Here is a 27,381-nt window from a genome sequence, read left to right on the forward strand (position 1 = left end):
TTCTCGCCTAAAAACCTCTTAAAAAGTACATTCTGTGACACACAAACAGTAATATTTATAAAATGATAGTGGATTTGGGCGTCAGCCATGACTCTCGCTGTCAGTGATACCACAAGCAGAGTGACACAACTACAAACGGTGAAACAGCTGTCTGGACTCTAATAGAGCACTCTCGTTAACCAATCAGATTCGAGAACCAGACAACACAGCGGTACAAAGGAAAATAATTTGAGAAGCACCTCAATATTTTTTGTTAACACGATAAAAGTCACTGGTAATCAGTTCAGCTTTTTTACCGACAGTCTTCAAAATACCTTCTTTTATGTTGCACGAAAGAAAGTCATTCAGATTTGAAACAACATAAGGGTGAATAAATGATAACAGAATGGTAATTTTGGGGTAAACTATCCCCTTACTGTTTTTATTGTTTATTTATTTATTATTTTTTGATTAAATAATTTAAATAAGAAACTTAAAGCACCAGCAGGTGATGGTAAATGTAAAACAGACTCTGTTGAACTGTTGTATAAAATCATGTTTAAGCTCTTGTTATTCAGGACAAAGCAGTACTCGTGTGATATTGTTATCATATGATGCAAATATGAGGCAAAACACATACAGGAGCATTTGTTGCCCCAATATCTTGAATTTTAGTGCACAACTGCATTTTTTCTGGAGCTGGATGGTGACAGTAAGCACGTGCTACGTACCTTAATGATAAAAATTATCATTATTATTATTATTATTATTATTATTATAAGCACAAACTGCTCTTCTCCAGTTCAGCTCTGTCGATCTTTCTAGAGCCACTAAAAATCTGCCTAAAAATGAGTCAGAATGCCATTAACGCTATCATATTATATTACATAAAATAATAAAATACAAAATGTATGTGTGTGTGTGAGTGGAAACCCTTTACATCACACTGAGATAATGTATTTTTACTTTTATTTCACGATTTATTTCACAGTTTTTAATAGTAGTACCGACGGTCTCTTATTTTGGAGTGTGCTGTGACGTCATCCGGGCGCGCCGCTCCGCTGCACTGCTGCGATTCAGCGGAGGAAAGAAAGGTTTGTGTTTTTAACCATTTGTCGTGTTTACGCCAGTGCAGTCGTTCAGGCAGTTTTGACAAGCAGCGTAAAAACTATTGCTAGAGTAAACATTGTGCTGCTGTATTTGTCACTAAGGTTGTTTTTGTTTTTGTGAGTAAAGAAACGGAGCGTCTCATTCAGTCAATCAGTGACCAGAAACACAAACAGAAGCGGAGACAAACGAGCTTTATCGAACCGAGTCAGTTCAGTCTGTTCGTCGCTAAATGATTCAGTGATTCGAAGCGCAGACAAACGTGCAGTGACAACTTTTACAACCAGTAGTGTTTTCCCCTTGAAAAACTATTAAATATAATAAATATTAAATCAACAGTTAATAATAATAATAATAGTAGTAGTAACTATAGTCATTATAATTAGGATTGCCAACTTAAAAAAAAGAAAATAAGGAACAATTGTGACTCTTTTTTTGGAAATAATGGTCGAAATGTTTGTGCTGTGTGTTTATGATGTGTTTCACACTGTGCTGAACAGTTGGGTTAATATTTTATCTGTAGAATTGGATTTACCTGATCATTATAATTATTTTGAATGCTTTAATTTCTACAGTTCATTAAAAAAATAATTTCAGACATGAAATTCTGTCAAATGTAAAACGCACATTTCTGCATTACAATAAACTTTCTGCTGGTCATCGCTCAAATCTGCAACTTTCCATTAGATAATGAAAAAAAACCCTTCAGGTGCTGATGTAAGAGATGATAATGTGAGTATGAGTTTGGCATAATTTTAAAGCTGATGCTTTATTAAAATGTAACGGAGCACAGAGTTCACGCATTAACAACACGACACACAGACTAAAGATCTTCATAACAAGAAGCCGTAGCATCGATTATAAACTATATTTCTGACAGCGTCACCTGTTTCAGTTTTCTTGCACCTTTTCTGCAGGCGTCTCTGCTCTCACTGAGATCACGACTGATTTCTGCTTCATCTCAGTTCAAAGCAAAAAAAAAGGAAAAAAGGCATTACATGCAGAATTTGAAATCATAATGTACATTTATGTGGTTGCCAGTGGTGATCTCAGCAAAACTGATATTTTTGGTCACAAATGCAGCTGTATGAGTTGCAGTCTGGATCCCTGTTCAGGGAACTTATTAATTACTCAATGGAAACCAGAGGGGAATGTGCTGTGTTTGTTGGGTGTGTGTGTTTCATACGGAGCGCTGCTTTCATGCCTTAAATAGGGACAGTTCCGTATTATACAGAAAGGCCGGCCACTTTAATCTAATACCAAATGTAATACATAAATGCTGTTTGTTTGTTTGTGTCTAATCAGGTCATTTAAGGCCATTAACTCTCACTCTGACTCACTCAGCAGTGCAATAACGAGGAGCTGATTGAGACGCACCCGGAGATTTAGCTTTCTGTTCATTATTCTCTTCATCTTAAACAGGACAAAACACAGAGAAACTCCTGCTGAGGCGACTCAGATCCACGTGTTAGTGAAGATGGCGTTTATTAAAGAGGAGAGTGAAGACATCAGGATTGAAGAAGTGTTCAGTCTGAGAGATGCTGAGGAACAAACAGGTTGGTTTTCAAGCTCAGTGCTCGACTCACTCATCTGATCCTTATTAAAATGTCCAGCTCTAGAGAAATGAATGATGTTTATGAAGAATGTCATATGAGTGTCCTAATTAAAGTGGTTTTATTTGACATGGGGCGGCTCCTCATGCTGAACAGACAAATACTGGACAATAAAAGACAAATGTCAATGAAAGTTTTTGCCAAGTGACTTAATAAACAACCTTAAATGTAAAATCTTAATGACCGTACAGAACAGGTAGAAAATCACATTGACCTCTATTTAATGTATAGTTCCTGCATATACAAGATTTCATGTTGGGATTGTTATAAGTTCACTCTTTTTCAAAGCATAACACAGGTTAAGAATCATGGCTTTAATGTTGAATGGCTGTAATTAATGGATAAAATTAGGGGAAAATATATTTAAAGCTGCAGTCTGTAACTTTTGCCTCTGTCGCCACCTCTGTGTGGAAACCTGCAGGTGCAGTTATTTGCAGATTTACGTTGATTACGTGGGTTGTGCGTCGACGCGGCTCCTCAGCGCGGATGAGTCTAATGTGTTGAGGATTATGTGTGGCTGTCAGTGCTGTTGTTTTAACGCGAAGTTCAGCAGCTGCGTTACAGCAAGTCAAGTGAACACTAAAGTTGTGGCTAAGGAAATGATACAGCGTCTAGTCTAGAAGCGGAGTGTTAGTGTAAAGCCAACACTGACGCTATACCACACTGGCCGTGAACGGACGACGCAAAGCGCACAGATCCCGTTACATCAGTCGTTCAGTGAGCGAGCGCGAGCGTTACGGTAAATGGATTCGTCGTTTTATTTCTGACGCATTCCATGTGATTGCGCTACCGACCGAATGGACAAATAGTGCGCTTTGATGCATCCAGTGTAGAGACGGCGTTAAGATGTGGCAGACCATTTTCTTGTGCAAGTTTCAGCTCATACATCTTTGGTGTAAACTCGTCTTAACCAGACATCCCCCAAGAACCGCTCAGCGCCCCCGATGCTGTCCCAACGTCCCCGCAGAGAAACACGACATTAAACTGAATAGGGATGTGCGGTATCTGGGTACTGGAAAAATACCGGTACATATTATACTTGAAACGGTTCGATATCGTCATTTCATGCGCTGCTGTTCCGAAGTTTCATCATTCATAAGTTATTCACAACAGATCAGAGGCGGACAGTAGTGAAGTATTACTTTACTCAAGTAAATGTAAAAAGTATCTGTCGTTTATCAGAGTGTTTTTCTTTGGAATAATTTTACTTCACTACATTCCAAAGCATAATGTCATACTTTTTACTGTACTGCATTTCATAAATAAAAGTTGTTTGTTTTACCTTTAATACTTAAGAATATTAACAATAGTATTTTCTTGTACTAAAGTAAATATTTGAATTAATTTTACTTGAGTAAAAGTAAGAAAGTAATAGCTTTTTAGTGTAACTAAGTATTAAGTGATATTTAATGTGAAACGTAGTGCAGTAAAAAGTACAATATTATGCTTTGGAATATTGTGAAGTAAAGATTTGTAAAGAAAAAGTACAGACACTTGAAAAGTACTTTTAAAGCCGAGTTAAAATACATAAATGAAGCGAGAGGTTTGCTATATTAATTTTAGTGTCAATAATATGAAGGGAACATTTCTGCGACCGCTGATATAAAGCAGCCGAGAGAGTCAGAGATTTATATTTAATGCTTTTTCTTCGGCTATCTGACTCTGAAAGAACTCTAATAACGTGATTCTGAAGACGGTTAGACTGATATTTTACAGTAAAGCAACCTTCGTTAAAATTCATTAGGTAAACTGACCTAACAGTATTACAGCACTTATTAATCCAGGTCAATAATTATTTATAAATAAACTAATTAATGTGCAGCATGTTAACATTACTTACTAGATAGTTTTCAATTCACTTATCTTTTGAGGCCGGTTATTTGTGACCTATGGTATTGATTTAGTATCGATGCCGAGGCATTAGATTCTGGTATCGTACCGAGGCCAAAATTGTGGTATGGAGCCATCTCTACTTCTGAACACTTGGAATATAGTGCACAAAAACTTTATGGTGCTTTATAATGTTTCTGTGCCGTCCGTGGGGCTTCAGTAACACAGAGTAGTATACACACATTGGGCCTTATATATTTACGCAAGTTTCATGAATGAGTAAATTGAATGTGTAAAACGGAAAACTTCCTGAAAACTGTCTCTAGGATTCACAAATGCTTCGCAAACATCGATTTGACAGTTAAACGTGTATGTTAACGAATTCCAATCGTATGTAATAAAAAATAAATTGTATATTGCATAAATGTGAAAAAGACTAATAGGCCACAGGCCTAACAATAAATATTCAATAACGTGTGTCCACCAGAGAGTTTCTTAAAACAGCCAGCTGGTGGTGCTTGAAAAACGTTTTGGTGACACAGCGTTTTTCCAGCCGGGACGCTTTAGTTGCTATGATTTGGAACATCCACGGCGGCAACGTAATACTGACTTTAATACTGACTGTCCATTGTTGTAGGCAGTCGTACAAGTAGGACGGTTGGTCTGTATTTATCCTGCCCCTCTATTTGTGGCTGGGTAAGTAGTGATAGTGACGAGCGCTGTGTTTTAGTTATCTACTCAGCTAAAAAAAAAAAAAGGGGGGGGGGGTAAGGCAGAATAAACTTGTTATTATAATGGCAGTGAATCAAAATGTCATGGTTTGCCAAAACAACACAGAACTTTTTACACACCATTTACACACAATAGGGAGCAGGTGTACAGGTGTACTACTTTTTTTTGTACCAACTAACATTTTGGAAATGTGAACATTTTCATTCATTCAAAAGTTTACGTCAGAATGGCTTTAGGAATGATTTTGTTTGATAATGTTGGTTTTGATGTCTGTTACTTGAAGCGGGGGGCCACCAGACTCGGTCCTGGAGGGCCGGTGTCCTGCAGAGTTTAGCTCCAACCTCGATTACACACCTGAAGCAGCTCATCAAGATCTTACTAGACATACTTACTAGAAACTTTACGGCAGATGTGTCGAGGCAAGCTGGAGCTAAACTCTACAGGACACCGGCCTACAGGACCGAGTCCGATGGCCCCTGCTTTAAGCCATTAAACTGCCATTAACTTGTATTTGTCTTTTTTTAGCTTTAGACCTGATAGCTCTGAAAGAAGAGACGCAAGAAGAGAATGTGTTTTTGAATGTGGGAAAATCCGTAGAGGCTGAAACGTCATCACAAAAAGAAGCTCAGACGACCAAATCTAACAGTTACTTCACCTGCCATCAGTGTGGAAAGAGTTTCAATAAAAAATATAATCTTAAAAACCACATGAAAGTTCACAGCGGAGTGAAACCGTTCACATGTGGTCAGTGTGGAAAGAGTTTCAGACATAAAATGACCCTCAATGCCCACACGGAGAGAGAGCACTCACGAGAGAACGCCGTCACGTGTCGTCGCTGTGGAGAGAGTTTCGGTGGTAAAGCGAGCCTCAAAACTCATATGAGACTTCACGCTGGAGAGAAGCCTTTTACCTGCAGCCTGTGTGGAAAGAGCTTCACATATAAAGCGCTCCTCGATTACCACATGAGAAGTCACACTGGAGAGAAGCCTTTCACCTGCCACATGTGTGGGAAGAGCTTCTCGCACAAAGGAATTCTGAAGTCGCACATGAGGATTCACACAGACGAGAAGCCGTTCGCATGCGATCGGTGCGGACAGTGTTTCAGACATAAATTAACCCTCGATTCACACATGAAAACTCACACCGGAGAGAGTCCTTACACCTGCACGCTGTGCGGGAAGAGCGTCTCAAACAAATCAGCCCTCAACGCCCACATGAGATGTCACACGGGAGAGAAGCCCTTCACCTGCGAACTGTGCGGGAAGAACTTCTCGCAAAACGGAAATCTCAAAGCTCACATGAAGACTCACACAGGAGCAAAGCCTTTCATGTGCGCTCAGTGCGGGAGATGTTTTGCGCACGCGGCGACCCTCACTAGGCACGCGAGGCTTCACTCGAGAGAGAGCTCGTTTTTTAATTGTCGTCAGTGTGGACAGAGATTCCCAGACAAGAGACGCCTTCACTGGCATGAAAAAAGTCATTCTCGAGAGACCTCTTTCACGTGCCACGACTGCGGAAAGAGTTTCAGAATTAAGGGAAACCTTAAGGTTCACATGAGAATCCACACCGGAGAGAAACCGTACACCTGCACTCAGTGCGGAAGGGGTTTCAGACAGAACATAGGCCTTCAGGCCCACATGAGGAGTCACACCGGAGAGAAACCCTTCGCGTGTCATCAGTGTGAGAAGAGCTACAAATATAAAAGTGACCTGAAACATCATTTGAAAACACGTTGTGGAAAGAAACTGCAGCGCTCTGCCCGTGGAAAGAGACTTCAGAAAAGAAGCAGTTAGAAAAATCATCTGCCCGTTTGCTCTGGAGGAAGCGGCTTAGTTGCGATCAGGATAATAAAATGTGTTTTTTGCCGTCACGCTTACAGATACGCCTGAAAAGTCGTGCAGACGTGAGATCGTATTTGTGTTCTTTGTGTGGGAAGCGTTTAAATGGCTCGGCAGTTTAAAATGACACCAAAAATACGTATCTGTGTGAAATTAAAGCTACATTCACACTGCAGCAAGTTTTGTAAGTTTTTACTTGTATTTATGGTTACGCTTTTTTTGATAGTCCACTTTAGACATTCTACTAACAGTAAGTAACTTTGCAACTGCATGTCAACTAGTCATTAGCGTATTAGTAGACTGTCTGCTTAATATCTTCTAACACTCTTATAAACTTTGCAAGTGTATGTCGACTTATTCCACTAACCCTAAACCTAACCTAACAGTCTGTTCTGAGAGTCAGTAGACATGTAGTTGCAAAGTTACTTATAGTTAGTAGAATGTCTAAAGTGGACAATCAAAATAAAGTGTAACCATTTATTTATTTGTTTAATATCATCTGCTTTGTTATAGTTCAGTTGTTCTCAAAATTGTGGTCTGTCCCAAGCAGAGGTTGCGCTAGACTTTAACATTGTCCGTCATTTTAATTTTCATATTTTAATAGAATAACACATTTAATTGCTTTTATTTTTATTCACATGTTCTTTTTTAATTATGAACCTACAGGACAATATAGGCTTATGTATTTATTTTGAAGAGAAAAGATGAGACTGTATAGCTTTTCTTGTTCAACACCACCCCGCAGCAATTTTCTCACTTTTATGAACCAATATCGATTCGTAAATCCCAATTGATCTTTTGGTCTATGCTGGTTGTTTTCAGTTGATTAATGAACAGTACATAGTGCACCTCCCATCCAATAAATAGCAATAGTCTAGGCTTTGTGTTATTTTTGATATGAAACAAAGTCTCAGATTTGAAATTCTGTCATTGCATTAGGAAATTCAAGCAATAAATACCATTTTGGTGCTCTTTAATGTGGCATGATAGATCGTTGTAGCTTCTGTGATGCCTGCTCGCCTCAGCAAAACATTTGTGGCGGTTTCGTTTGTGTTCTGGATCCAGCGCTCTTCTGTTACACTCTCTCACCACCACCTGGACAGGGGTGGGAATTACAGTTAGAAGTTACAATAGATCACCCTCAGTGTAATCTGTCAAAGTGACGGACGGCCTTCAGATTTTTCCATCACTGATTAAAAAAAAACAAAACAAGTTCCGTCAAATACGGACAATTTTCAGTTATCGCTATCTCTGGTCCTAAGACACACCTTTGTGAATTGTCTTTAAAATTAGATCAGTTGATGTTAACTGTAATGTTATAAAACTCAATTATGAAGGCAGAAAATAGTGTCATCATCATCTCAATACAGTCCAAACTTGTGGTGTTTTTTGACAATTTCAGTGCAGCCTAATTGATCATTTCAGAATATTACACTTTGATGATCTGAGATATGGACAGTGCACACAGTGTATTAACATACAGACATTTGTTTATGACACTACACTGAAATAAGATGTAAGAAAAGTCCCTTCTCATCCACTTCCTTCCCTCACGCATCCTCCCTCCGCTCAGCTCACTCTGAACGGTCAACAGCAAAATGTAATATTTTACCGTCAGGTCGTGAAGCATTCGGACACGGACTGAGGTTTTGTGCTTTTGCCTTTATACAGCACAACAGTGGATATGAAATGAAACAAGATGGACTGAAGTGCAGAGTTTTAGCTTTGTTTGAGAAGGTTCCATAAAAATAGGACATTTACCATTTAGGAGTTACAGCCGTTTTAAGAAAGATACCTCTATTTCCAGGAGCTCAATAGTATCTGGACAGTCGTCTAAGAAGAGATTAATTGACAAAAGTTTTCCGATTTATAAAACCGTACGTACGCCAGAACCTGCGCAAGGTTCACTTTATAAATCACAATTATCTGAATATTGTGCGCAGGTGCACGTGCTTATAGCTTACCCCAATCTCCTCCCGAAATAACCATATTTGGAGGTTAAGACCGCCTATTTTGAATATGTATGATCTCCCTGCATATTAATACGACCGATAATTGTCATTGATCTGTTTGGCTAAAAATGGAAGAACAGAAACGAAAAGCAAAAAAAAGAAACTTCACCGACTGCGAGATGGAGGTACTGCTGTCTGAGGTGGAGGGCCGAAAAAAAGTTTTATTTGGTGGGCTCTCTGCGGGCATTTCAAATAAAAAAAAGATATTAGAATGGGAGCAAGTAACAGAAGCAGTCAATGCTGTTACCTCGGTGCCTCGCACAGTCCAAGAGACAAAAAAAAAAATGGTCTGACTTAAAAGTAGTCGTAAAAAAAAGAATATGTGCACACAGGCGCAGTGTCGTAACAACTGGTGGTGGTCAAGGAATCACTGACCTCTCAGCCTTTGATGCAAGGGTGGGTGCGATTATAGGGGAAACAGGATTAAGTGGAGTTCTTCCAGAATTCCAAGGTGATACGGATGTGATTTGCGGTGACGATGGTAAGTAATTGATTTATCTACACATTATATAATTTTTTGTCTGTTTAAAATTCTGCTTTTTTATTGTGGATAATTCAAATCAACCAATTAAAATTCCGTGGAAGTGGAAAGTCCTAAAATATCCAAGTGACAAATCTAGCAATAGATGCAGCTGCCCTTAAAATATATGTTTATTAAAATAGTCGATTTTCCTGTTTATTCATATGCAAAAAATGTAACTTAAAAAGACAAAAGCAAGGCATCAAGTGCACATTTTATTTCACACATTTACAGATATGCAATACAACCTTTATTTAATTAAACGTTTTTTAATGATTAAAGGAAAAGTTAATCCTGGAATGCCTTCAGGTCCAAGTGGGGTAGACAAGGGATGTAGGCTTAGATCCTACGTGCCACAGCCGCCGCCATCCTGTGTGCCTCCACCACCATCCTGTGTGCCACCACCGGCATCTTGTGTGCCTCCACCAACGTCCAGTGTGCCGCCATCATCAAATGCCCAAGCAACCCCATCCTGTGCGCAATCCAGTGCATCATCATCATCATCATCATCATCATCATCATCCTTTGTGCCACCACCGAGCGCTGGTAACTCAAGGCGTGTACTGACGGAAGAAGTCATGCAGACCCAACGTCACATGGTTCATGCTGTTAATGCGGTGTGTTCCGAACTGAAAGAAATAAAAACTATTTTGTCAGAAATAAGTGGTTCACTTAAAGAACTTGTGAAAAAATAAAAAGTTTGAATTCACTTGCCTTTTTACATTCCATTTATTACATTTATACGCCGCTGTATTGCCATAGCATTATGCACTGCATTAGGAGGGCCAGGGTCGGGTTCATTATCTTCAGTATGGGCGTTCGATGGAACAGGTATAGCATTCTTTTGAGCAATGTTGTGCAACACTGCGCAAGCCACCACAATGCGGCAAACCTTTGTAGGGCTGTACAATACTGTGCCACCAGACGTATCCAAGCACCTCCAGCGTCCTTTTAGCAGACCAATAGTGCGTTCGACCACTGAACGCGTCCGGCAATGCTTCTCGTTATAACGCCGTTCTTGTTCAGTTTGGGGTCTAGTTAGTGGAGTTAGCAGCCATGTTCTAAGGGGATAACCACTGTCTCCTGAGAGGTAAAACATTTACAATTTTTTTTAAGAAAATATAACAAAACAATGAATGTAAATACAATGGGACAATTAATATAACATTTCAAGTGCTAGGCAGAGGTAACAATTATAAACAATATTATAAGAATACTGTAAAGAAAGTACATGCTTGTAAAATAGCCTACAGATAGCTTTTTTTTTTTTTTTCCAGGGCAATACTGATTCAATATAACATTTCACTTAATTTTTAAATGCTATAAAACATGTTTTGTTTCCTGAAAATTTGCATTGATTAATGTGAAATTTTGCTTTAAAAAATATTAAAATAAGTGTGGGTTTGTTTATCATTGGAGATTATAATTATACCTAAAAGAAAAAAACATTTTAAAAGGTATGCTTTAAACACATTTGCATCTTTACTCAATTACAATTACATGCGCATTCCTGCCGACTTACCAAGAAGCCATCCATCACGCACAGCTCCTGTTTGCAGTCTGTTCCCTACACTGCTGTTGGACAAAATGTAGGAATCATGAGTTGACCCAGGCCATCTCGCAACTACATTTGTCAGAGACATATGCGCATCACATATGATCTGCACGTTCAAAGAATGAAAATGTTTTCGGTTAACAAAAGCAAATTCATTCTCAGATGGTGCCTTTATTGCAACATGAGTGCAGTCAATAGCACCGATTACATTGGGAAAACCGGCGATTGTTGCAAATTGCATTTTGATGTTGGCCTGTTCAGCTTGCGTGTAAGGAAAACGGATGTATCGGGGTGCCATCCCCACTATGGCATCCCATACATATGGCATGACACGGCTCAGGGATGACTGCGACATACCCGATCGGTCTGCCAACTCTCGCTGGAAAGTACCAGTGGCCAAGTGGCCTAATGTGGTCAATACTTGTACAGGAACACACAGCGCGTGGTTTCTCCGCGAGGGTCTTTCCAATACTGGCCGTAATTCAGAACACAATTCCAAGAGGATGGCTCTTGGGAATCGAAATCGGCTCATGAGCCAATCATCATCATGAGCAAGGAAATCTTCACGGTCTCTGAAAACACGCTCCCTCCGTAGAGCGTCATTAGCAAGGTCTTCTAACAGCGCTAGAGCATCCATTATGATGATATGTTATATACGCACATACCTTTTTATAGCCCATTCATTAAAAAAAAAAATAGTAAATTCAAAGTATTTGCACCTGGTTAAGAATGCTGATAATGATAATTCAGGTTGATGCAATTTGATTTATTGGGTAATGTAATAGGATAATTTAGAAGTTTTTCATTTTAAATAGTTATTGCTATTTGGGCCAGTTTGTGTCGCCAAAACACATACTCGTCTAAAAGAGTGCGTACGCACGGTCAAGAGCATCCTTACGGTGCGCACTTATTTACGCCAAGTTTATTTTTTATAAATCCCGATATGTGCGTGGAAAAATGCGTACGCATATTTCTATGCCCATTTTGTGCGTACGCAACGTTTATACATCAGGCCCCTGGAGTTGATAAGAGGTGTCAGATTGGCATCTGGAAGCTGTTTGACTGGTGATCTTGTCCCAGTCCGCCCCTGCGTACCATGTAAGTAGGATATTCATTTCAGTGTAAACAGCTTCAGTGATTACAATGAGAAGTTTTGAGAGTGCTTGAAAATATTCTTTGATAATGTCAATGCTCTTTGCTTTCTTTCTGTACAATGTTTTTATTAAATTCACATGAAATACAAAATCATTTGCATCAAAAATATGAATGAAATATTCTGAAATGCAGTGAGCTGTACGCCGTAGGAATCACGTTTCCATAGTGGTGTGCGTTCATTGGGGTCTTACAGCGCTGCTTTTAGTGACAGGAGTTTCAGTCTGAGGTCTGATCATATTCCTTTCTCTCCTTTTCGTTTGTTCTGTATGAGTCTGCGTCTTTTAAATGTTGGAGAAACTACATATTTATTCATATGTATAAATCTCAGTTTTTTTAAAAATTGACCCTTTTGATTGTGTCCTATGTTTCTGACAAAATAAAAAAAAAAAAGTAACATGCTGACCTTTGTCAGTTAAATTTCTTCGGCTTTGTTTTTATCCTTTGTTTTTTATTTATATTACGTGATCGCGTCCGAGTGTCTCGTGTTTCTGTTTATAGCAACACACAGGCCTACACGGCTAGCCAACGCGACCTAATACAGTTTCGGCGTGATCGTGTCAAATAAACAAATAGGATGCACCGTTTCGGTTTTCTTCAACTGCATGGTCACAAAAATGAAACGGAACTCGGAGTGTGGACATGTCGGTTTAGTTAATGTGTGAATTATTTAAGTGAAACATATTTTGTGTAGGCTTGTGTATTTTTTTCTGTTTATCTGTGCCATTTATTCTGTCTTTCTCCCTTCACAGAAATGTCCTTACGTTCTGTTGTTTGTGCTGCTATTTGCGCGTTCACTACACATACTAAACCCCTGAGAACGTGTGATGCGATCTAGGAAAACCCAACACATGGTGAAATTTGACCTTTTTTAGCTTTATATGAAAGCTGTTCAAGCCCTTTCCAAAACTGGTTTTATTTTGTCCATAGCTTTGAAACAAACGTTACGGTTGTCTGGCTGACAGCGATGATTTTCAGGAATGAAACTTTAAGAAAAACATGTTTAACGAGTTCTGTGTGTCAGCAGCACTAACATCCTTTTTCCGTTGTTTATCATGGGCATATGCACGTGCATAAAACACACTGTCGTCGGACTTCATCATCTGATCCTTCACCCCTGGATGTGAAATAGTCCATTACAACATTGTTCTTTTGCGCTCCACCATCTCACAATATTTTAAAAATAAATAAATAAAAAAAAAACTTTGCGTGCCGTAGTTTACACAGGACTGGCGGAGAATGTGAATTGATACAACTTTATTAAACATGTTACTGTTTTTGTGGTGTTCAGAGAAAGCAGCTCTGCATTTTTTTAAAACATCCCAGCGCGGCATTCAACAGGTTTTCCCAGATCGCATCACATATATATATAGATATGTAAGCATTATCACACTCGTAGACTTGAGATATGGCTGTATGTCGGGTAACCATGGTAACCATTTCTCGGTTTCAAGGTGAGTCGTTTGGCCCTAACTCCAGACATGAGGCACTGACTGACAGTGCCTGTAAGTCACTTGCTCGCTTAACCAACGGCAATGCTAAGAGGAGGGCTGTTTTAAGCGAAAGGTCGGCCGAAGTGAGTGGCTCAGAGGAGGAGCCCTTCAGGGCTCTACAGACCGTTGACAAGTCCCATGAGGGTATCATCTGAGGGCGAGGAGGGTTAAGCCTCCGAGCGCCCTTCAGGAATTTAACGATCAAATCGTTTCTACCCAATGAACGGCCGGCCTCGAAGGAATGATTTGCTGCAAAACGAGCAGTCTTTGGGGGGTGTTCCGGCTGGGCTCCTCCTCTTCCTCTCTGTCGCATCAGGACTACTCGAGTGCGGGGACCTTGGCGCTTTGGGAAGGGGAAGTGTTGGGCTGCAATCCAACAGGCGGTGCCCAAACAGGCGACGCACTCATTGTGCCTGTCTGTCTCACGCAAGGCGTCCTTGCATGAGCCACACTAGTGGCGCAACATTTGAAACAGTGCGCGCTGTCAGGAAATTTGCTCTTCTTGCGCCGCAGGGTCTTCTTAGAGCTTCTTGCTTCTTCCTTGGCTGCTTCTTCCAGAGTCAGCGAAGAGATGTCCTGGACACTGAAGGAAAACGATCTGATGAATGGCGCTGCAAGCCGACTTCTATAGGGGTCGGCTCCGCCCTTTCTGGCGGGTTAAAGCACCATTGGTTTGTGCAGCTACACAAACGTGAACAAATCAGGCTTCAGTACAGAGTAAAACAGGCGTTTTCCCCAGTGCGGTCTACGCAACGAGAGAGACCGCTTGAAAGGGAATCATTACTATAGTCAAACCATAACCACAAATGAATCATGGTCTTGCTACACTAACCATAGTTTAACCATGGTATTTGTGGTAAAAATATGGTCATACAAATGGAAATTAATGCGTTACCATGGTTACTACACTTGTACTATAATAAAAAACATGGTTCATTTTTGTTAGGGACCCATTATTTACGAAGAATAAAAACAAATAAACCAGTTGTAACGCTCAGCCTAAATAAGGCAGGCTACGGAAATAAAGTTAGTTCTTTTACCTCTTTAAAAAGCTTGTTTGAACGAGTGCAGACACAACAAAAGACGCAAATATCAATATCAATATATATTAAATGGAAAAAACTAAAAAAAAAATGTTTTTGGACTTAAAGTGTTTGGACTTCACAAATCCACAGTCAGACAGATTGTGCACAAATGGAGGAAATTCTAGACCACAGTTACTGTCCCCAGAAGTGGTCAACCACAAAGATCACTCCAAAGCAAGATGTTTAATAGTTTCCGAGGTTGCAAAGAACCCCAGGATAACTTTCTCACATTGGTTAATGCTGAAGTTCATGAGTCCATCATCAGGAGAACAATGAACAACCATGGTGTACATGGCAAGGTTGCAAGGAGAAAGACACAACTCTCCAAAAAACACTGCTGCCTGTCTGCAGTTCGATAAAGATCATGTGGAGTCAGAAGTCAGAAGGCTATTGGAGAAATGTTTTGTGGACGGATTAGACCAAAATATAATTTTTGGTTTAAATAAGAAGTGTTATGTTTGGGGAAAGAAAAACACTGCATTCCAGCATAAGAAGAACCTTATCCCATCTGTGAAACATGGTGGTGGTGGTATCATGGTTTGGGCCTGTTTTGCTGCATCTGGGCCAGGACGACTTGCCATCATTGACGGAACAACAAATTCTGAATTATACCAGCAAATTCTAAAGGAAAATGTCAGGACATCTGTCCATGAACTAAAATGTAAAGAGAAAGTGGGTCATCCAGCATGACAACGACCTCAAGCACATGTCATTCTACCAAAAAATGGTTAAACAAGAACAAAGGTGATGTTTTGGAACGACCGAGTCAAAGTCTGGACCTTAATCCAATTAAAAGGTTGTGGAAGGACCTGAAGCAGCAGTTCTTAGGTGGAAACCCACCAACATCACTGGGTTCAAGTGTTTCTGTACTAAAGAATGGGCTAAAATTCCTACAAGTCGTTGTGCAGGACTGATCAGCAGTTACAAAAAACATTACCTGCGGTTGTTGCTTCAAAAAGGAGTCACAACAGATACTGAAAGCAAAGATTCACATACTTTTGCACCTTTTTCTCAATAACTAAATGACAAAGTATATATTTTTGTCTTGTTTGTTTGATTGGATTCTCTTTGTCAACTTGAAGGACTTGTGTAAAAAAACGGATGATTGTTTGCTTCATATTTATGCAGAAATAAAAAATTCTAAAGGGTTCACAAACTTTCAAGCAGCACTGTATATACAATAACTGTATATGTGTGTGTTTGCACTCTCTTTTGAAGTCCAGTGTTGTGTGTATGTGTGTGTTGAATCGGCCTCACCGGTGAAGCGCTGGGAGTCATGAAGTCCGGGAGCACGCCGATGAGACTGCAGCGCTGTCCTGTGACGGAACCCTAGCGATGTTATGTTCTGTGCCGAAGCTTTAGTGCGGAATCCTGGAAGCTTTCAGTGAAGCGTGTATTGAGGCTTGTATCACTTTAAAGCGATGACGTCCGAAGCCTTGATTCCGCCTAAAAGGTTCAGAACGTGGCTTGAATCTTGCTAATTCACAGTCCTCTGTCCAGTTAAACCTGGCCACTTTCCAGTTTTAGACTAATATTTATAACAATTATGTTATATTATGTTTTACAATCATTATATAATACCAGAAAATACACATTATATTCAAATAAATAGATTGAATGTGTGTGAATGTGTATTGAATAAATATGTGGAAACTGAATTTTGTCTTCACCGTTATTTCTAAACCCTAACTGGTGCAAAATAGTGTTACAACAGATCAGGTCAGGTCATCTGTAATGTATCTTTACACTCTTTGGCCACCAGGTGGTATTGTGAGCAAATGAAGCCTTGAGAAATGAAACCCTTTTGTGAACCACTTGGCTGAAAAGCTTTGAGGCTTCGTCTCACCACCACCAGGGAATCCCCAAGAAGACACAGTCCAGCAAGTTAAATAATCCACAAGAGCAGATATGAAGTCACAGACGAAGACAGCCAAAAAGTACTGAGCGATCGATCGCTATTCAAATATGAGCAAAAAGAGCATTGTTGCTTTTATCGGAAGCGTAGAATCAGATGATTCAGATGACGTCAGGGGATTCCCATGCTGCGTCGCGGCGGAATAAAACGGGGTCAACGATACTCGGCGGGGCGATACAAACAAAGGGACATCAACAACAGCTGAGATGTATTAACAATCAAATTAGCATTTTATCAACAGCTTTATAAATATATCTCTCTCTTATGTGTCACCAGTGGTCACTCACTTACGGAGCCCACCATCATAGACCCATGGGTGACAGATGAAACATGATCATTTATAATAACCATATAAAAATAAATATATTTGTTTACCTTCTTTATTTCAGCGGCCTTCCTTCCCTCCCATTACACACATTCATCATTTGAAAAGATGCGGATGGCTGCCCGATCGGATTTGCTGGCAGACCATGACACCAGAGGTTTATAATTCACCTTGTAAAAAGGGGCACAATAGGTTCCCTTTAATAAATTTCACATGAACAAAATCACAGCTGTTCTGAATACAAGCAGGACTATAATCTGATATTCTGATCTTTATTTTAATACAACAGGTAAATAAAAACGAATTTAATATCTACACAAGCAAATTTATACAAAAACTGGGTGCACTCTTATGGAAAGGTGGTGTAGATGCGTATGAAGAACATGTTTTGAAATTAGAAAAATGGTGTGAGGCAAGTTCTCTATGTTGGGAAGACAAAAGAGTTGATTCTAAACCACCCAGAACCTTTAACGGGACTGACATGATGTGATCAACCAATGGAAATTGTGAATGTTTTTAAGTACTTGGGAACTATGAAAAATTGTAAACTGAATTTTTCTGGTAGTGTGGATTTTATCTGTAAGAAAGCAAATCAGAGCTTATATTTGCTGTTAGCCAATGCATTTTACAAAGAGTTTACATTAGTGTGATTGAAAGTGTTTTAGGGTATAATATTACAGCTTGGTTTGGGTGAATAACATCTGCAAATAAAGTCAAATTAAATAGGATCATAAGGATAGCAAGTAAAATAACAGTCTAAGCAAAAATCAGGCGATCAGTTAGGAGGAAGGCTCTGGCTGTAAGTGCAGATTCAGCACACCCTCTGAACTATGCCTTTGAATTGTTACCATCTGGACGTCGTTATAGGGCACTGAAGGCAACTAAAGCAATATATAAACAAACCTTTTTGCCATATGCAGTAGGTCTTTTAAATAAAGGGTAGGACTTTATTTAGGAGGGGTGAATGTATTAAGTATTTATTTGATGTGTTGTGTCAATTGACCGCGTTTGAGCGCGAGGGTTGCTGATAACTAAGGGGTTCGGACAAGTAAGATGAGACCGGCTGAAGATTGGAGAGATGCTGTCTCTCCTCTTAGTACCCGTCAGCAGTCTTGCGGCTGCGTTCTGGACCATCTGCAGATGATTCAGCACTGAAACACTGAGACGCATTGGAATAATCAAGTCTGGAAGTGATGAAAGAGTGAATAACCATCTCCAAAACCTTAAACGAGAGCATAGATTTTAGTTTGGCTATTTGCCTTGATTGAAAGAAACTGCTCTTCACCACAGCACTTATCTGTTTTTCAAAAGTCAGATCAGTGTCAAAAATCACACTTAAGTTTTTAGTAAAAGGATTCATATTTGATGACAAAGACCCAAAATTATTAAAATGATATCAGAGACAGCACCTGGGGCTCCAAAGACAACAATCTCAGTTTTGCTCTCATTTAACTGGAGAAAGTTTCTGCCAGTCCAACATTTAATGTCATCATAGCAATTTAAAAGGTCAGAATCAGAGCGATCAGAGCTAAGGAGAATATAGAGCTGGATATCGTCAGTGTAACAATGGTATAAAATATTATTTTTCCTCTTGATCGAACCCAAGGGGAGCATATACAGACAAGACAAGATAGGCCCTAAGAGGGACCCCTGAGGTACACCACAGATGAGCGATGCAGAAGGAGAGGACGAGTTTGCAATCGCCACCTTACCTGATCTATCAGAGAGGTATGATGAGAACCAGTCCAACGCCGTGCCCCAATACCGACTTCATCCCTTAAACGTTTAAGAAGGGTCACATCTGAATCAAACGCAGAACTGAGATCAAGCAACATCAAAATAGCAGAACATGAGTCCACAGCAAGAAGTATATCGTTTGACACCCTAAGCAATGCAGACTCGGTGCTATGATGGTCTCTAAAACCAGACTGAAATTTGTCTAAAATATTGTTTTGAGAAACAAATGCAGATAACTGAGTAAAAACAATTTTCTCTAAAATTTAGACAAAAACGTCATGGTCATGTCCATATTTGGCTTCTTTAAAAGAGCCGTGATCACTGCTTGTTTGAGACATATAGGAACACAGCCACTATGTAAGGATCTATTTATAATAGTCAAAACACTAGGGCTAATAGTTTCCAAAACCTCTATAAAGAGTCGAGTGGGGATAACATCCACAGAAGGAGTGGTAGGGCTTAATCTTGTGAACTATATCGCCAAGCTCAGACAGGGATACAGGTTCAAACTGTTCAAACAGATCATGGCAAGTAGGAGGTTCAGCGAGGTCATGACTGCACATTTTAACAATGAACCATGTCAACTTTTTTGTTTGCGGTGGCCGGTGTAGAACTTAAGTGGGAATTCTGCAGATGTGTGACTTTGTGATGTGGAAGTGGGTTCGAATTCCTTTTAACCGTTCAGAGTCAATTCTTTGTTTGGAAGTGCACTCTCAGCTTTTTAATATGCTGAAGAAAAAACATGAAATTACCACTATAACCAGTAGATGGCAGCAGAGGAGCACTTTTTGGGTCATTATTCATTTCCAGCACTCCCTAACAGGTTTCTGGTCTTTTTTCTATTGATTTATATGATTGGGTGGCTCACTATTAATTTATTTGTTTCTTTAGACTCTTATTGTGTTTCATTATATAATAAAGCATAAAGAATATTTTCCTTTTTGACAATAAAAAGCAACGCTTCCTCAAATGCCTGCATAACCCACAAGGTGACCTTATTCCAGTCTAACCAGAGCCAAAGGCCTGAGGTCAGCATGAGCGTCCAACCTCATGATTACTATCTGCTGACACCACATGTTCTGCTTGTGAAATTAAATGTTTGAGCTCTACCTGAGTGCAATCAAATGTATTTTTTCATATATATATATACACACACACACACATACAAACAAACATATATATATGTGTGTGTGTGTGTGTGTGTGTGTATGTATATATAACAATATTTTCTCTTAGCTATCCCAACCCCTACCTCTAACTTACCCATCGCATAAACATTACTAGATTTACAACACTAGATTTACATCAGCAACATCTTTTGAATGGTTTATAAGCATTTTGACCTAGTGAGGACCAGTCAAGTGTCTTACTAGTGAGATGACAAAGTATTTCAAGATATAAGTGACATTTGGTCATAATGAGTTCACACATGCACACTGGGCCTCATTCCTTCATATTTAAAAACTGCATGTGTGTGTGTAAACCACAAAAACTCCACCACACTTTTAGTTTCTCTTTATTTGACCATATGGGAATGTGACTTTCTACAAATGGCAACATTTATATGAGAAACAAACACTTGCAGAAAGCACACAAAAATAATATAATGCACAAAAACATGTTGTAGTTAGTATATATACCTCACTTCTGTGAAAACTGACATATTTATTACTTTATAAATATCTCTTTTAATATATCAGAACCTTTGTAACGTTTCTATAGTTGATCTGCACTTTCTGATCTGCACTTGATCGGAACTTTTGACCCACACAAGTTATGAGGCGCAGACATGACACACACCACAAAAAGGAAAATTAAGAGGCAATGTTTCTGACAACATGAACTGACACTGAAATTAGTTTGAAGCAGTTATTTGTTCAACACTGTTTCTCTCTAATGCGCACACACACACACACACACACAGATTCTCGTTACAGTAACATCTCTGTCTCTCTCTACGACACTTTTACGACATTTTTTACAGAGCTCATATGACACTTCTTCATAGCCAAGAACAAACAAATCAAAATAAATAAAAAAAAACAGCAATGTTGTTGACCATGAAATGTTTTTCTAATCTTCAGTAGTTTTTTTTTTAACAGCACTCTTAATGAATGTGTTACTTGCATATAGTGAACGAAGGTGCTGCATCTGCACAGACACGATTGCAAATTTCTTACGCATCCAACACGATTAAAACCCTGATTTTTCTGATTTTAAGTTCTTGCAATAAACATTACACAGACAAATTACACAAAACTGATCAAAGCAAAGGCACATTTACAAACGCACACACACACACACACACACACACAAACCTTTTGCATAAATGAATCTGTCACTTGAACATTTGACGAGATACAAACGATCAACTTTTAATGTGTTAATCTTGTGTAAGATAATAATAGTTCAACCTACTAAAATGGATTTGTGTCTAATGCTTTCAATAGAAACTCCTGAGTTTACCATATTCAAAAAGTGCCATACTTTAATAAAATAAACTACACGCAATACGAGGGCGTTATGAACTACTGAATTCGGTCCGTCGATGATGCTGCTTATAAACACAGTGAACATTTAGCTTTCCTCACTATCATACATTTGAGGATCAATAAACTAGGATGCATCAGTGAAATGCTCTAATGGGATTGTGTCATGTGGCTCCTCATTCATTACATCATCATCAGTCAATGAGCAACTCATATACCTGTGTTTCGACAAAGCTTCTTTAGAATTCAGTCCTGATGGGACTCCCATTCCTGCTTCATTGCATATAACTGACAGCATTTGAAATTCAGCACACTCACCTCGTGACGCGCTAATAGTGTGTCTTGGTGTGCGTATTTTTGTATTCATAGCTTGGAAATGCTTCTTGTTCACAAAATCCCTAAGAAGTACATCTAGACATCTGACAGAAGGGTGATTACCCATCGGACACTGGGAGAGGATCACAGTGTAGTGAGCGGACAGCAGACTCTCATCTGTCCATTATTTCAAAAATGTTCCAGCATTATCTGATTGTTAACGTCTGAGTGTGCGTTTTAAGTCCAGTCTGAACCCATCGAGCGAGAGGCCTCAGCCCTGTGATCTCTTGTGATAAAGCTCGATTTGTGTGTGTGTTACAGTGCAGTCCCTGAGTTTTGGCGCAGTCTGTGCGGTTTGGTCTGAAATGACGATGACATGAAGATTGTGACGGTCTGAATCAGTGTTTCTTACATTGCTCATTCCTTATATTTACTCATTTCAGTCGTTTCTAGTTGGACCTGAGATCCTGCTCTGTTCATGGAGTCTGTGACATGATCTCTTCTATACGATAATCTCTCTCTCTCTCTCTCTCTCTCTCATTTCATCCAACAAACTGCAGATTCTGACAACACTCATGTTTTGGCTTCAAGGTCTGTTTATATGCTGATTTATGGATGCTTCTTTCTCCTGACTGTCTAGCAGTGGTTCTCAACCACATTCCTGGAGGCCCCCTAGCACTGCATGTTTTCCATGTCATCTTAATCAAACACACCTGATTCAGATCATCAGCTCATTAGTAGAGATTCCAAGACCTGAAACGGTAATGTCAGACAAAAGAGAGATGCACATGTGCAGTGTTGGAGGGCCTCCAGGAACGTGGTTGGGAACCACTGGTCTAGAGCGTCTCTGCTCCTGGGTGCCCCAGCACTGCACATTCTGGATGTCTCCCTTATCTGACACACCCATTTCAGGTCCTGGAGTGTATTTTAATGAGCTGATGAGTTGAATCAGGTGTGTTTGATTATGGGCAGTGTTGGGGCTTGATGTTCACCAGCTGAAGGATCATTGTGAAACACAACAGTCTGTCGATCACTGCCTCACATTCATTTATTAAACACCACGACTGTCCTGACTAAAAGCATTCAGCATGAACACCCACACCGACCTGCAAGTCATCTGCGCTCTCTGTATGACATACAGTGCGACTGTGACTCCCGTCTGTTTCACACCAAAAGTGTCTTTTCATCTATGCAGAGATTTATAGTTAACTGACTATATCATTTAGTATGACCTACAATGGTCATTAATCACCTGTAAAATCTTATTTACATGAAGACAAAAAATTAATCTGTCTGGTACCTAAATAATTTACATGACTTTCTATACAGCAAAATCCTGTGTTAAATTAAGATGGCTCAGTGTTTATATAATCCACACTACAGAGTGATAAACTGATGAACACTGAAGCAGTATTAAAATTAATGAGGTAATTAAGAGATTCATTGAGTGATGACTGATCATTATTGAAGATAAGCAGAATCACCAAAGAAGAAAATCCTAATTTTTATGTCACCATTATAGTGGTCAGTGTTTACATTAGTTGGTCTCTTGACACTTTACTTTTTAATATTATATTTTATTTGGCTGCTATAACTGAACTATAACAGACTTTTACAAAGAGCACAAGTCATCGGGTGGTGATGATTATGTTCCTAATCATTATTTATCATTTTAAAGATAACCTAATCTAAGAACAGATATAAAGTTTTTGGCCACATGGAAGTAGTAATTGGAGCAGAAATGTGACCTAATTGTTTGTTTGTTTACATAAATAATTTCCATCGTTGTGATTTTTTTTTGATAATTATTCTCTGTTATTTCTTTGTCACATAAATGCAAAAGTGATGGGATGAGGTTCTAAGCTTTCAAATAATACCATATTTGTCTAGTTCACTGCTCCTTAACTTATTAATTTTTTACAATAACTGTGATGATGCAATTTTGGACCCACCAGTGGGGCCGCAGGGAAGTTCAGAGCTTAAGAGGTTCATTACCTCATTCATTTTACCACTACTTCAGTGTTAATTTTATCACTCTGTAATGTGGATTATATAAACCCTGAGCAGTGTTAATTTACCACTTTGGATTTTGCTGTATATAATTCATATCAAATCTACAATTTTTTGCAAACTAAATTCAATGAATTTGATTAAAATCATGTTTAATTAGTTCACATCAGTGCGCTGTTACTTCAGTTGAGCAGAAGCAGCGTTGTGAAACTAGACTCACCTGCTGCGCTGCTGCTAATGCGAAGCTCCGGGATCGATCTGATGTGCTGCCTCGTTTCTTAAAATGTGCAGTGTTAAATTATGCGCTGCTGACGCTGCTGTGAATCAGGTGTTTACATGTGAATGCACTAAGCTTGAACTGAAACACCAATCACGTTTCCCATCAAGACAAACTAGCACAGACTGCACGACTCATGGACTGTTTGTGTGTGTGTGTGTGTGTGTACTTGTTTTTGCTACATTGTGGGGACCAAATGTCCCCACAAGGATAGTAAAACCTGAAATTTTTGACATTGTGGGGACCAGCCTGCGGTCCCCATGGGTACAAAAGCTTATACATCATACAGAATGAGATTTTTTGAGAAAGTAAAAATGCAGAACATTTTCTGTAAGGGTTAGGGTTAGGGGTAGGGTTAGGGTAAGGGGATAGAAAATACAGTGTGGACAGTATACAAACCATTGCGCCTATGGAGAGTCCCCACAAAGATAATAAACCAGACTGTGTGTGTGTGTGTGTGTGTGTGTGTATGGTGTGTGATTGTACGTTGTGTGTGTGTTATTAGATGCTTCTGCAGCTCCTGTCTGATGAATGAGGTAGCAAAGGCATACCAGTTTTGCTCGGGTCTGAATCAATCGCACTCAACAGTCCCTCCATCTGCTTTTCCAGCAGCGCCGCCAGCTGGCTGCTTTTGTCCGCGTCGTCATCTTCTCCCTCTTTGAACTGCAGGTAGGGCGTGTCGGGCAGGCAGGACACCAGATGCGGCGTCCCGGCAGGCGTCGTGCCGCTCACACGTGTATAGAAGTCCTGAGTGGACGGCTGCTTGGCGGTGGGGTTTAGAATCATGCTGTAGTCCATACCCGGGACAGATGTGAGCTCTGGGTGGGCGGGGCCAGGGTCTGGAGGAGGTGTGTTTTCCTCACAGTAGGAGGCAGGGCTGTGGCAGTAAGGCGCAGGACTGCAGCTTTTCTGAACCGACTGTTGTCCGTCAGGGCAGGTGACGTACTGCGTGACTGGTGCAACTGGTGCAATCGGTGTGATCGGCACATCCTCCTGTTTACGGTCAGACTGGGCTTTGCTGGGCGTTGCGGCAGGATACGTGTCCACGCTCACCTGGTACCATGTCTCTGGGCTGTACTGTGGCGACTTATAGCCGTGAAAACTGGAGAAATGACAACTGATCTCGTCAATTTTCCCTTTCTGGAGGGACATGAAAGAGCAAAAAGAACAGAAGGAAAAACATCAAATTAAGTTCTACACACGGTTCCGAACAAATCATTCGATATAGTTGTGCTAGTTGTTGTGACGTTGCTATGCAGACGCTAAGCTATTTTCCCAAATACACACACTGAACTTTAGCACTTCAGAAATAGTGCTGGGGATGGTTGATCTAACCCTACTTATAACTCGAACAGTGAAACTATGTGTGACGTGTGACGGGACTCTCAGACCTTCAGCAGAGCGGGTTCCAGCCCTGGGATGCGCGGTTTGGGAATCGGTGGTAGGAAGAACGATTTAATCCTGCTGGAAGAACACGAGCAGAGAAAAACATTAATGAGACACTGATACAAAACACACAGACATTAGCTAAATGAAGACCTTCCATAGACTTCTACTGTTTTTTTTTTAATAAACAATAGAACTGATCCCGACAGATTTTTTTATTCATTTAATCCATTTTTCATTTCAATATTCAATACTTTTCTAGACTCAAACTTCCAAACCTCTCAGCAGTGTTTTCTTTACATATTGGCTTTTTTAACGCACTAGGGTTTTTAAAATATTTTGATGTTTTTGGTCATGCATCTTTTGTTACTTAAATCTAAGTATAGTACCACAGTTGAATCTGCTGTGCAGAATTCAACAGATTTTTACTAAAAATAAGAGAAAATTTGAAAGATGTTTGTAGATTCATGAGTCTAACTGAATATCTGATCAAGACACTAGATTCATGTTCTCATGTGAGCTAATGACGCAGACCTACAGATGGATCTGTGTAATTCACATCGACAGTCCGTCGATACTGAGACCAGAGCTACAAGCTTCATGACACCACTGACCTCTTGCCTTGTGGGACGTTACCCAAACTGATGATGAGGAAGGCCATGATGGCGACGCTGGTCACAAGAATCAAGGCCAACATCCGTTCTGAGAGACAAACGGACGGACAGACACTTAGAGCTGCAGCTATCAGTCGTGACATACGGGTTGATACATACGTAAGTGTGTGTGTGTGAGTACCGGACAGAGCTTTGCCATTGATGGTGACGATGATGGATTCACTCCATGCACTCCAGTGTTTGTTGCTGGTGGAGCGGCAGCGTGCACTGAACTCGTACATTCCCACCGGCAGATCCAACAACTCCACATGAGGCTCGCGCAAACGCTCCATCACCTTCAGACACATAGACGACAAAATGTTTGTCTCCATTCCTGTCTGTTCTAGAGTTACTATCATAAAAATGGAGACATGATAAACAGACTCTCTGTGTCTTTACCCTCCAGTTGTCTGTCTGAGCGAGGTTTCTGTAGCGCAGCTCGTAGTCGAGCAAGATCAGTCCCTCGTTCACTAGAGACTCGATCGGATACAACCAGGACACCAAAATGCTGCGCCCGACTTCACCGATGCTCTCGTTAAGCATGACGTACGTCAGGTTAAAGGGCGGGTCGATCTCCACTGGGGACAGAGGCACACGAGACTCATTAACAAACATGATGAAACATCAGCGCTGATGATCAGCTCTAGCAAACCTCAGGAGAAGACAAACTAAGCTGTGAAAGCTTGAAATGTTTACAACCACGTGGAGGCCGTTTAGGCTGTATGTAGGTTCAGCATTTGGACAATATAAAGAGAGAGCAGTAGTTTGATGAAAAAATTTCATAGTGGTTGTCATATGCTATAAAGCATCTTTTTTCCAATAGCAATGTTCCACGGATGTTAAAGGTTCTTTGTGGAATCGTAAGTGCTAATAAAAAATCTTTATTTTTAAGAGTGTAGGGCAAGATTAACGTATAGACTCATCAGTGTATACAAGGTATGTGTGAATGGTTAAATAAGACAAATCAGCGCGAACAGACTGCAGGACTGAGCTGAGCTCAGTGGATGAAGCTAGAGAAATTAGAGTCAGAAGAGCTGATGTCAGCTTCACAACATTCTGCCATTTTAGAGCACTTGTAATATTTAGTATAAAGCATCACCTATATCGACCACATCCAGGCAGTGTTTCTGAGAGGTGACGGGCCCCGTACGGGTGTGCGCGGTCACGTTCATGCAGTACATCTCCCAGATCTGAGTGTGTTTGGCATCAAAGTAGCAGCTGTGGACGCCGCCGCTCACGTAATCGGGACACTCCCGCACTGCGCGCTGACTGCGGGGCGACATGACGTCTGTTCATCATTCACAGCGCTCTCACAAAGATCATTTCATCATCTAATCACCAGCAGTATTTACACTCTA

General features: G+C 40.1%; 2 protein-coding genes across 4 annotated transcripts in view; one reads left to right on the forward strand and one right to left on the reverse strand.

Moving 5' to 3' along the window:
- Positions 1 to 999: 999 nt before the first annotated feature.
- Positions 1,000 to 8,321, forward strand: LOC127171042 (gastrula zinc finger protein XlCGF57.1-like). Of its 2 annotated transcripts, none has more exons than XM_051119459.1 (3): positions 1,000 to 1,073; positions 2,509 to 2,642; positions 5,787 to 8,321. In XM_051119459.1, the coding sequence occupies exons 2-3, from the start codon at positions 2,564 to 2,566 to the stop codon at positions 7,052 to 7,054; spliced, it is 1,347 nt and encodes a 448-aa protein (XP_050975416.1). In that variant the 5' UTR covers positions 1,000 to 1,073; positions 2,509 to 2,563; the 3' UTR covers positions 7,055 to 8,321. The 2 variants fall into 2 exon arrangements, with proteins under 2 accessions (XP_050975416.1, XP_050975415.1); XM_051119458.1 differs by lacking the exon at positions 1,000 to 1,073 and adding an exon at positions 1,667 to 1,818.
- Positions 8,322 to 20,413: 12,092 nt separating this feature from the next.
- The window catches only part of LOC127171041 (growth hormone receptor), a 56,594-nt gene continuing 49,626 nt past the window's right edge, over positions 20,414 to 27,381 (reverse strand). The window contains exons 4-9 of one of the 2 annotated variants that reach the window (XM_051119457.1): positions 27,123 to 27,292; positions 26,423 to 26,601; positions 26,166 to 26,319; positions 25,985 to 26,072; positions 25,376 to 25,445; positions 20,414 to 25,124 (exon numbers count right to left, since the gene is read on the reverse strand). In XM_051119457.1, the coding sequence (XP_050975414.1) occupies positions 24,486 to 25,124; positions 25,376 to 25,445; positions 25,985 to 26,072; positions 26,166 to 26,319; positions 26,423 to 26,601; positions 27,123 to 27,292 (1,300 nt within the window). In that variant the 3' untranslated portion in view covers positions 20,414 to 24,485. Of the gene's footprint in view, positions 25,125 to 25,375; positions 25,449 to 25,984; positions 26,073 to 26,165; positions 26,320 to 26,422; positions 26,602 to 27,122; positions 27,293 to 27,381 lie in introns of both variants that reach the window. The other variant, XM_051119456.1, reaches the window with a different exon arrangement.

This window comes from Labeo rohita, chromosome 9 (assembly GCF_022985175.1).
Source record: "Labeo rohita strain BAU-BD-2019 chromosome 9, IGBB_LRoh.1.0, whole genome shotgun sequence".
NCBI classification, from domain to species: Eukaryota; Metazoa; Chordata; class Actinopteri; order Cypriniformes; family Cyprinidae; genus Labeo; species Labeo rohita.